This window comes from Miniopterus schreibersii (genome assembly GCF_964146895.1).
Source record: "Miniopterus schreibersii genome assembly, chromosome: 5".
In the NCBI taxonomy this organism is placed as follows: domain Eukaryota; kingdom Metazoa; phylum Chordata; class Mammalia; order Chiroptera; family Miniopteridae; genus Miniopterus; species Miniopterus schreibersii.
Genome location: NC_138106.1, coordinates 68,635,268 through 68,647,521, shown reverse-complemented (window position 1 = coordinate 68,647,521; position 12,254 = coordinate 68,635,268). Strand labels below are relative to the sequence as shown.

At 35.8% G+C, this 12,254-nt stretch overlaps 1 protein-coding gene across 4 annotated transcripts in view; it reads left to right on the top strand.

The window, feature by feature from the left end:
* Positions 1 to 12,254, top strand: part of ARL13B (ARF like GTPase 13B) — a 68,601-nt gene that overhangs the window by 53,955 nt on the left and 2,392 nt on the right. For 3 of the 4 annotated variants that reach the window (XM_081139413.1, XM_081139416.1, XM_081139415.1), the window contains exons 7-9: positions 1,654 to 1,879; positions 5,046 to 5,162; positions 6,128 to 6,196. In XM_081139413.1, the coding sequence (XP_080995539.1) occupies positions 1,654 to 1,879; positions 5,046 to 5,162; positions 6,128 to 6,196 (412 nt within the window). The remainder of the gene's footprint in view (positions 1 to 1,653; positions 1,880 to 5,045; positions 5,163 to 6,127; positions 6,197 to 12,254) is intronic. The other variant, XM_081139414.1, reaches the window with a different exon arrangement.

The window sequence follows — 12,254 nt, the reverse complement described above, 5'->3', positions numbered from 1 at the left end:
TAAAAATGGTGAGGTATTGGTTCTAGAGCAGAGAGATCGATCAATGGAACATTGATAAACATGGCATAAACCTAATTATGTCTGAGCATTTTGTGTAAGATAAAGGTGACATTTCACATCTGGGGGAGAGGATGTTGGGACAAATGAATAATCATTTTGAAAAAAGTAAAATTATTAAACACTGTATTTGCCAAATTAAATCCCAGAAGACCGAAATGTATTTAAAAAAAAAGAAGAAGAAGCAACCTTAAAAATACTAGCACATAGTATAGTTAAACATTTGTGTATATACCGAGGAGGAAAAACTTCCAAAGCAGGACAGTCAAACTACAAGTCAAGAAGTGAAAGTAGCCCGGCCAGGCGTGGCTCAGCGGTTGAGGATCGACCTAGGATCCAGGCGATCAGGGTTCGATTCCCGGTCAGGGCACATGCCCCCGGGTTGTGGGCTGCAGCTGATCAGTGACTCTCTCATCATTGATGTTTCTATCTCTCTCTCTCCCTCTCCCTTCCTCTCTCTGAAATCAATAAAGATATATTTTTAAAAAAAAGAAAAGAAAAAAAGAAGTGAAAGTAGACAGATCCAATTCAGTTTTTAAGGAGCTGTTCTACAAAGTTAAACACAGTAAGCAAACCCTAATGAAAAGCATTTGAGGCACATAAAACAAAAAAAGAACCCTTAAATAGTACTGTGAAAATGACAAGAATCAAATAGAAAAGTGGACATTGGGTTACCCTGGGTAGTTCCCTAAAGAAAAGGAAATGGCAGTAGCTGTGCTTAGTACTTCACCTTCGTAGTGGTAAACAAGCAAACTCTGCAGGTTAAACCAGCACTGAGGTAAAACATTTACTTGTTAGTGTGACAGACATAAAAGATTGATAATGATATATAGCATTGAAAAAGATGTGGGGAAATACCATTTTCAGCCTTTTGCCTCGGGTATAAATTGACTTTAGTCTTTCTGAAGGGAAGTTTGTAGTGTGTCACATTTTAAAATGCGTTTACCCATGACCAACAGTTCTAATATTAAGAACTTATTCTAAAGAACGAATTCAACAGCTGTGTTTCTTTTAATAGTGAAAAATTGAAAGTAACCTCTTTGTTCATTGACTGGGAATTGGTAAAATAAGTTGCGATATAACCATTCAAAATGGTAATGTAATTGGTGAAAGAATTTTCGCTAACACATATATAACACATACATAGCTAACACTTTTACGAGGTGTCAGGCACTGTTCTAAGGAAATAAATATGTATTCTTAAATAAAAACTTCAGTTCATTTTTGTTTAAAAAACAAATACTTAAATATCTATAGAGAGAGAAGCAGTCTATCACATTTATGTTTGTTTGTGGGTGTTGTGTGTCTGTACGTGTGCAGTAGGCAGAGAAGAGTGTCTCACAGCGACTGTACACCAAGTAGTGTTCATCTCCGGATTGTGGAGTTACTAGTAATAGTTGTTTTCTTGCTTTATACATCTGTTTTCTGAATGCTTGGCAGTTAGCATGTTTCAGTGATGTATTTAACAAATAATTTTTAATGGACATATCACAGTTCCCCGTAGTTACAGCATGCTCTTGGATTATTTGATATTTCCCTTAAAACTATCTTAGATACAACTGTTATATTAAAGATGATATATTTCATTTTTATTAGAATGAAAAAAAACTTGAAAGAGAGAAAAAGAGGCAAAATGTGGAGAAAGACTGTGATGCCTGCCCCCTGAAACATAAAATGGAGCGTGAGCAAATGGAGACACAGAGCCAGATCAGTGACGGTAGCCAAAAAAGCAATGAGTTTGGAACAGTAGAAAATTATAACGAAGCATTAATGCAGCAGTTGGAGAATGAAGATGAGACAGACCAGCCATCATCAGAATCAGGTGATAAATCTAGTTATTAAATAAAAAGATATACATATGTACTATATATAACTTAATTATACTTTTCATTTGTCATGATTATTTTCACAAAAAATGCTATTTTTTGGTTTGCAAATGCAGTATTTCTCATGGTTTTCTCATGGTTTTTAGTTACTCATTAGTCACTTTGTTAACATGTTTATATTCATTATGCCTTAAAATGTAATCTTTGGTAATGTGAATTTCAGCAGAAATTTTCAATTTTACTTTCATAAATTTGGAATGTAGCATAGCCCAAGGAATCCTTTGAATGTGTTTAATACTTTTAAGACTTTTTGAGGGTTTTGTTTGTTTTTAGTTTTTATTAAAATAAATTTTTAAAAAAATGTATCCTTATTGATTTCAGAGAGAGGAAGGGAGAGGAGGAGAGAAAGAAAGAGAGAGAGAGAGAGAGAAACATCAATGATGAGAGCATTGTCACTGATGGGCTGCCTCCTACACGTCCCCTACTGGGGATCGAGCTCAAAACCCTGACTGGGAATTGAACCCCGATCTCCTGGATCATAGGTAGATGCTCAGCCGCTGAGCCACGCCAGCTGGGTTTTTGTTTTTTTAATCCTCATAATGCTACAGTCAGGATTGCTTCCTTTATTGACATGCTATTTCTGCAGGATGCAGACATAATCAATTGAACATTTTAAAAGTCTTATCAAATAGCCATTTTTCTCTTATTTTAACATATAAAATTTTCAGTTCATAATTACTTTTTTCTTTTTTAAAAAAAAAATATATCTTTATTGATTTCAGAGAGAGGAAAGGAGAGGGAGAGAGAGAGACAGAAACACCAATGATGAGAGAGCCATTGATTGAGCCCGCAACCCGGGCATGTGCCCTGACCGGGAATCGAACCCCGATCGCCTGGATCCTAGGTCGACGTTCAACCGCTGAGGCACGCCCGTCCGGGCATAATTACTTTTTTCTAAGTAGTTATGTAATTTAACAGGAAGTTCATGTGTTTTGGCATCATAAGGATACAGGCTGTGTCTGGAATCAAACAACCTGGGGTAGAACCCTGACTTTTCCTCTACTAGATACATGCTGTGCTCTGCGATGTTCTTCAATCTTCTTCATCTCTAAATTGGAAGCAAGCATCATTTTTTACAGGGACTTTAGGGTTACTTGTAATAAAAATAACTCTACAATGTTTTAGCATGGGCCTGACACATGGAAGCTTCCGAATAATTATTAGTTCCTTGCCATTTCTTGTCAGCAGTATGGTTCCATTGTATATAAGAATTTTTATACAGTGTCAAAATTTTTATCCAGTGTCAAAATAAGTTCTCAATCCTCAAGGTGCAGATTCGCTAACAGATATTTTGCTGTATAAAAAAATAATTAGATTCGAAAGTTATACTTTTTGTAAGTTGGGAAGTTAGGGCAGTCATATTTGTACCTATATAGCTCTGTTAGCAGAGTTAAGCAGAAAGTTAGACTTAAAGTAGCCTTTCAAAATATTGAAAGAACTCTTTCTAACACAAGTACATTGTTAAAGAGCAAAGTGATTTGACAGATATTTGAAAATAAAGCGTAGGAAGATCTAAGATAGTGAATCATTTAAGTATAATAATAATTATTTAAAAATTAACATTATCTTTCACAATTTAGAGCATGGTTTCAGATGCCCTTTGCGGTCGTATGTCTGCTCTCAGCCACCACAGCAAGGAACCGTACGAATCTTAACTCTATTCATTCGTGTATCAGTTCATAATTTCTCTTGTTTATCCTTCATAATCTTGTATGTTATGTATCACTGCTCTTTCAATGGAAATTAATTCCGACCAGTACGACACCCATGTCCAAATTTAATACGACCGCAAAGGGTTAACACAGTATTATGTCATTTAACAGCTACTGTAGGGTATATTATTCCCTTTATGTAGAATAGGAAACCAGGGACTTGGAGAGGGTGAGTAACTTCTTTAAGATCATACATCTTGTTTGTGGCTGGGCTGAAACCCTACTTCATCACCTGCTCTGTCTTTTATGCTCTTCCATAATAACCTCGAGCTACTGTCCATTCTAAAGTACCACATTATTCTGGAGGCTCTTCCCTTTCTCCCAGCTGTAAAGCTCACAGTTCTAGTTATAAAAAGGTGTCTTTGTTTCTGTCGGGAGTAAAATGTGTCAAATGACACTAATTGGTTTAGAAAATAACGTGTTTCTAAGTATGGTTGTATTTCTCATTACTTTGTAGGTTTCATAGATATTGACTATTTCTTAAGTAGCAGATAATTCCCATTTTAGGAAATGTATTGCATAGTATATAAAGTTAGTTTGGGATTGTCAATGAAAATATTTCAGTAACTTTTGTTTAGTTATTTAAACTACTATGCCTTAGAATGTTATTATGTGCTTAAGTGAGAATCTGTAAATAGTTATTTTTTGAAAGAACACAAATTCAATTCTGCAAGATCTAATGTGAGTTTTGGTTATATACAGGGTGGGGCAAGGGAAGGTTTACAGTTGTTCATATGAAAAATAATACAATAATTAATACATAATAACATAATAATAAATTGTTTAGCGTACTCACAACTGTAAACCTACTTTTGCCCCACTATTTATATTGGGGATGCCTTATTTGGGGGTTATTTTTTTATTTTATCTTTTTAAAATATTACAGATGTGGGAGTTATTTTAATGGGTAAAGAATTATCTTTGGATTATTTATATCTAAGAATACACACACACACACACACACACACACACACACACGCACGCGCGCACATCCTAGTTAGCCAAGCCAACACCATGCCTCTTTCCCCAGGCCATTCTGAGTTTATGGAAATCCTTGCAATTAGACAATTGTATTTACTTAATATGACGTTTGGCAAAAATCTAAGTTACTTTTGGAAACATGAGCTTTCTTTGTACTTACTTTGTATTCCGAATAACCTTTCATTGAATTTAGAATATAGGCTTTTTGTTGTTTGTATCATATTTGTTAATCACTCAGTAAGCAATCATTTAAAAATTTAATTCTTAGCAATAACAAGTTCACATTTCATTACTGGTAATTTCAAACTTGAAGATATATTTCTATGGGAATAATATCAACATTCTAGTTCTCTTAATTTTTATTACAGAAGTTTAATTTTTTCTGAGTGCCATGTTTATATTCTTGTAGATAACAATAAAAAGAAAACTAAGAAATTAAGAATAAAAAGGAGTCACCGAGTAGAACCTGTCAATACCGATGACACAGCTCCTAAGAGCCCAACGCCACCCCCGCCGCCGCCGCCTGGTGAGTGATTTGATACCAATCCTGAATTTAGAAATACTACTTTAAACAATGAAGAAAGAGAAAGTGAGCAGTTTTCACTCAGTATATTCATTAGCTTGTGAATTTCTGAAAAAGGTAGATTTCTTTGCTCTATTTTGTTCATACTTTATCAACATAAGGATCTGTTTTTTAACCATAAAAATGTTTTATAAAGGTAAAAGATAAGAAAAAATTAATAAGAAAACCTTACCCAGGCACTTCCTAGAATGAATGCAAATCTTATTTAAATATCAGTGCATAGATTGCTAAAAGGAATTTAAGTTTAATGAATGGATGGCTAATACGAGCTCTTAAAAAATTTCATCTTTCATCCTGAAAGTTAACATTTGAAACCAAGATATGTGAGTTTTTCCATTATATTTCCAACATACATACCGACCTCCTAAATTGTTACGAGGATTAAATGGAATACTGCATGTAAAGCCCTGGGACATGTTACTGCATAATAATTGTAAGTAACTTTTCAGCACTAGGCATAGTACCTCATATGCTACAGGTGCTCGGTAAATGTCTCAATGTCTATGTTTATAGTGTCCTTTTAGCCCAGCCAGAAGGCTTTAGATGGTAACATTTTCCTTTGAGAATTCATTGAAGACTCATTTCTAGTATTCCATTTCATAAGGGAACATTTCTTGTATCCTCTGCTAGGGTTTACAACAATTGCCTAAGGTTATTTATAGTAGTGGTGAAGATGCTTATATTTTTAACTAAAGGTAAGTAAAAATTTAAAGCAAATGTTACCAGCCTACCATGACATTTTAAAATCAAAGTCATTTAAAATGGGTTCATACCTATTCAGTATTGTCATTCAGTAAATAGGAATTGACATCAAATGTTATATACATTCCTGTCTAGGGAGGGATCCTCTCAACCAACCTAAAGAGACATTGTTTAACAGTGTTTTAAATGTTTTTCTTTTTCTTTAGTTGGCTGGGGAACCCCCAAAGTCACTAGACTTCCAAAACTTGAGCCTCTTGGTGAAACACGTCATAATGGTAATGCAAAAGGATCAGTTTTCAAATATCTGTACCTATTACATTCACTTTTCTTTACCTCATTACCTCATTACTTCAGCAAACTTTTATTTTTGGAAGCCTTTAAAATCCACAGCCATCCTTTTTCATTATACACTCATCATTTTTTTTAATTTAAGTTTTTTTTTCTTAAGTGCCTTTGCCTCTAAATAATTTGAATTGATGTTACCATAGAATGCAGAGGTAAAATAATCAAAGCTTTTGTTTATCCGTTATATATTTCTGTAAACAGTGATAGAAAGGGAAAGGCTTTACAGCAATTTAAATTAGATGGCCATTATAGTTACAGTGCTTAAAAACTGCCTTGTCTTATACGTATCTACTCAATATACTCAATGATATCATATAATTGTTCTTTCTCTGCTTCTAATAAGACACCAAGCTGCTGAATATTAAAATGAAGTAAAGATCAACACAATTGTAGGATCAGAGACCAATCAAGTATACCAAATAAAGTTCAGTTAAATAGAAAGTTACTGAACTGAAGGCTTTATTGCCTCAAGAAAATAATTTTCTTTGGATGAAATTAACATAGGCATTAGAACTCCACAACTGGAAAACTAGAGAAAGGGCCGTTGGGAGTAGAGAACTGCCTTATACCCAGGCAGAAGTTCTGATCTTAGACCATCAGCCCAAATTCTTTCAATGAAATATTTCCAGAATGCAAAAGGATAATATATAGAGATATCTGTATTATAACTCATTAAACTTCTCTGTCAATAACATAGCATTTGCTTTTTGATGGCTCTGCTTACCTAATCTAGAGCTTGGTTTCCTAAGGAGACATATTTATTAGGAAAAAAAGTCAGAAGTTTAATCTTTAAAAAAGCTTTACCATATAATTTGAAATTATATCAAACTTTATAATACTTTTATTCAAAAAGCATATAAATATAAATGTGCTCTTTGCTTTCTTTTCAGAATACTATAAGTCAGTAATGAAATATTTACTCATAATTTTATTAGTGAAAGTTAAAATATTTATTTTCATTTCTAAAAACAGAAAAGTTTGCCCCTGGCCAGGCAGCTCAGTTAGTTAGAGAGCAGTCCTGATATGCCAAGGTTGCGGGTTTGATCTCCCGTTAGGGGACATTACAAGAAGCAACCAATGAGTACATAAATAAGTGGAACAATACATTGATGTCTTCCTCTCTCTCTCTCAAAATCAATAAATTTTTTAAAGAGAAAAGTTTGTCCTTAGGCTATACCAGAATTACAGTGAAATCACTTCTGTTTGGTTGACTGACTTTACATCACAATGCTGTTACTGACTGTAATAGGTTAGTTCCTATTTTATTATACTCTGAAATTTTGTAGGTTAGAATACATTATCAGTTTAAGTATTCAGGGTGTTGTTAGAAAAAATTAGGTAATGTTAATACAGGGTGTTCCAAAAAAAGGCATATGCACTTTGGATGATTATAAAGTCAGTGTTTATTAAAATACAGTTCATTTTCAAAGTTTAAAAAAATCTGCAGAAATGAATAATTATTTTTGTAAATGCCTATTTTTAAACTGATGATGGTTCTGGTCCAGACACTGCTGATAACGTGAAGCAATGGAATCGCAAACATCAAGAATCATTTCGTCCCGTATTTGTGCACCCTCAGTTCATTGACTGTTGCCGGTTTTGTATAGTAATTTTTATCATTTATGTTTCCCATAAAAAAAAAAAAAAAAGGTCTAGTGGTACTTTAGGATAAATTTTCTTTGTTCCAGGCTTAGTCTGGCTTCACCCATTAATTTTAAATGAAAAGGAGTGAAAATTGAGTTATCAGCTGTTAAAGTGTCTATACATTTTTTTGGGACACCCTATATATATGTGTACATATGCACAAACATATGTATATCTAGAAAATACTAATATCTCCTATGACTTATTTTTCCCTTACTGAATCAGGTATCCAATGAACAACTATTTTGTATTTGACATCACCTAAAACATGGGTGATACCAAGATGAATGACAAATTCTGCCTTTCCGGGATCCTAGTCAAAAAGACGACCATACTTCAGTTTACTTAACCATATGACAGTTCACAGTAGACAGTCATGAGTTCTAGGGTATGGAGCACTGTGATCAAACTGTGGGGACGGTAGTAGATGTGGTACCAGAACTGGGCCTTTAAAGGAGGAGAAGAGTCTGTCAGCAGAAGAAACGGGTTTCAAAGGTAGAGAGGTTGGAAAAGACACTGGGTATTTGGAAAAGAGCATAAAGTTACCTGTGACTGGAGCTTGTGTTCCTTGGGTAGAGTGGATAAGAGAGGAAATTTAAAGTTACAGGGAGTGTTGAAACGGGAATTATGGTTTAGGGACAGGTTGTGAAGGGCCTCACATAGATGTTACGATGTCTGGACTTGCTATAATTTTATAAGAAGCACTATACATTTTTGGCAGGGAAATTGTGTTACTAGATTTGTTAGAAAAACTATCTTTGACACGATGCAAAGAATGGACTTAATGGTGGCCACACCTGAGGTAAGAAAGGATCTCAGTTAGGAGGCTGTTGCAGTCATCAAAGTGAGAAGTGAGGAATGGAAATTGGAATGGAGAGTAAAAAATGTGTGCGAAGAATATTTTAACAATTATAGGTATTATAATGGATGTGTGGACTGAGGGAGGGAGGAACAGAGGATTATTTGGATAAAGAGGCTGGGAGGTTGGCGCTACCTGTAAGACTGAAAATACACGAGGAGGAAGGAAACCTGCTTTGGAAGTGTCTGTGGGCTCATCTATTTGGAAATGTCCCTGGTCCACAAGTAAGATTCTGGAGCTCAGGAGAAGAGAAGGCACCCGGATGCGTGGGAGGGTATGGAGGTAGACGTTGTTTTAACTTATCTTTATTGTTGAGAGTATTACAGATGTTCCCCCTTTTTAACCCACTGACCCCTCCCCCCCAGGCCCTCGCCACGCTGTCGTCTGCGTCCGTGGGCTGTGCCTGTCTGTGTAGGTGGGTTTCTCAGTCTCCGCGGTCGTCATACGATGGGAGTGCTTTGCCCGTGTGCTCGGCGGCTGTTTTCTGAGCGCGGCGGCTGGGGAGGACGCGGCCTGTTTCTCAGGGAAGGTGCGCGGGCGGGGAAGAGCTAGACGGCATCTGGCGGCGGTGCAGCGCGGGCCGCGGGCGGAGGCCGCTTCTGTTCGCTTGTCCCTGCTGCTGCTTGTTTAAAGTGAGAACTTCTTGGAGAGAATTAGAATAACTTAATTAAGTTTAAGACCACCGTATTCCTATATTTCAGTTAATTTTCACTTGGAATCAATAAATTTAGCTTCCCATAGCAGAGAAGAAAACACTATAACTTTACAAGTTTTTAAAGTATCTTTTTTTCCCCATAAATTTCAAGTCAGAGTATACCTAAGCTAGGTTAAAAAACAATGTATGATAATTTCTGCTTATTTTAATGGAGAGAAAAGTGCAGATACAATCTTGCTGGAGTGGCTCAGTTAGTTGAGTGTTGCCCTGTGCACTGAAAGGTTGCCGGTTCCCTTTCCAGTCAGGTCACATACCTGGGTTTTCGGGTTTGATCCAACCAATTGATGTTTCTCCCTCCCTCCCCCTCCGTCTCCTTCTCCCTCTCCCCCTCTCTCCCTCCTTACCTTTCTCTAAGCATGTCCTCCAGTGAAGATTAAAAAAAAATTACAATAAATTAAATTTTTAAATAAAAAACTAATAAATTAATTTTTAGAGTTTATCATGAGATCTTCATCTGAGATGCTTATAGGTGCCAATGTTATAATTGCATCTTCTTTTTCCTGCCTAACTTTGTACACATTTCTTTGCATTTGGTTCATGGAAAGTAGACAGATACATGATGAACTAGTGTAGATAATTATAGGTTAACTGTAATTGGTGTGACACTTAAAATTTACCATAATGAAAAACAGTTTCTTGAAAGACAAGTATCACATGATCTCACTCATATGTGGAATCTAATGAGCAAAATAAACTGATGAACAAAATAGATCCAGAGACACAGAAGCATGGAACAGACTGAGGGATCTCAGAGGGCAGGTGGGGTGGGAGGGTGGGGAGAGATTAACCTAAGAACTTATATGCTTATGTGCATAACCCATGGACACAGACGACAGTGTGGTGAAGGCCTAGGGGGAGGGGATCAATGGGGGACAAATGGGGACATTTGTAATACTTTCAATAATAACGATACATTTAAAAAAGTTTTCTTATAGTCAGATAGGAATATTTAAGGCAGATTCTTTCTTGTTCTTTGATTATAGACATTTGCCTTTATAGCACTTTGACTCTACTTTTCTAATTGCTTTTATTATCTATAATGTTTATTCAGTGTAACAGGTAAGACAGATGCATTCAGAGAAGGGACGAGAGTCTATTTTTCCTTTGTAAACACTCAATCCGTACTTCATCAGTATGTTGTTATTATGCATTATGAGAAATAAATCAAAGGTTTATTCACAAATACCAAATGTACAAACCAAAGAATATTTTCAAATCTTAAAATATGAACAAAGATAAAATTTTGTATGTAGTATTACTCTTCAATTTTACATGTTAAAAGTGTTTGAACCCTTTATAAAAATGGGTGTTTATTAAGTTGGTCATACCATTTGGGCACTAAGATCAACTTATATTCCCTACAGTTAAGGCATAAGTAACCTACTTTATAGAGTGATTTAAATTTTCTGGCAAAGAACTAATACAAAATCAGCTACAAGAATAAAATAATATTTTGGGAGGGGGAAAAAGATACTTCTTGTCAGGTTTTCCTACCCGGACACTGGTTCCCTCGGCAGTTTCTGTCATGAATATCTGCTCCAGCAAACTGAGACTCCCTGTGTTTATCTGTCTGCATGTCCAATATTGGAGGCAATGGTTTGTCCTGTCTTATGGATTGAAGAAGAGTGTTGACTTTTCAGTTTGTTCAGCTATTTACTTCATGTTAGGATGGAGTGGTGACTTCCAAGTTCCTTAAATGCTGTTATGATTTTGTTAAATTAACATTTGTTAAGTGGAGCCTCTGCACGCTGGATGGTAAGCTTGGGTTCTGAAAGAGCACAAGAGAAATTGCAATAGAGAAAGTTTATTACTCATACGTCCTGAAGGGTTCCACCAGGGGTGCTCAAGGCAGGGTACAGGCAGAGAGAGCTGCAGGACCTGGGCACTTGCCTTTATTAGTGTCTGTGATGATGTGCTTTGGTGTTTTCAGGCTAAGGCCAAATTGGTCAGTTCAAACCAAAAGGAGTGGAATGTTAAGTTCCACTGGGGTCTTATCTGAGAAAAGGTCCTGGAAGGCGAGGGAGACTGTTGACCACAAGGGCCATTGGGGAAGTCATCATATCAGGAACTTACATTTACTTCCTGTGCAGGCAGTTATCTAGAGCATGGGCTTGCATGAGGGGCTACTCTCTAAGGAGAGAAAATGAATGGTGAGGCAGCAATACCATGGAGTAGCTTAGCTAAGCTCTAGACACACGCAGAACTGGAAATGGACTCCTAATATGTTTTCCATATATTTATTTCACATGATCCTGAACACCTATGCTTCTAGAATAATTTTAAGGGAATAGGCCAGAAAATAATTACTGCTGGAATGTTAGATAAGCTATTAAATTTTTAAGCTAATTTGTGATAGGGGTAGGAACTTATTATGAAATACCAAAAGAATTTTTTGGATATCAAATATGCCCTAAATCACTGAAATATATTGAAGAATCATTGTAAAAGATTCCTACTTACCAGAACATTATGATGATTAACTACTTCTCTCAAAATACCTAGAAGAAATAGCCATTGGTAAGAACATGGGTTGCACAACTACTGACTTATCAGGGCTTTGACCTCAGGTTCTGTAGATTATTTATTTGTTCTCTTCTAATATGAATGTGTAATTGGAAATAATGGATACATTAGGTGCAGCTTTTTATTAAATCAAGTAGAGATTAATTGGTAATCTAGAGTTACGGTTTTCTTGGATTTTGTTTTTTCTATTCTCTCATTGCTTCATCTGTCAAGTGAGAGTGTCTTTTTTTTAAAAGGTGTTGGTTAT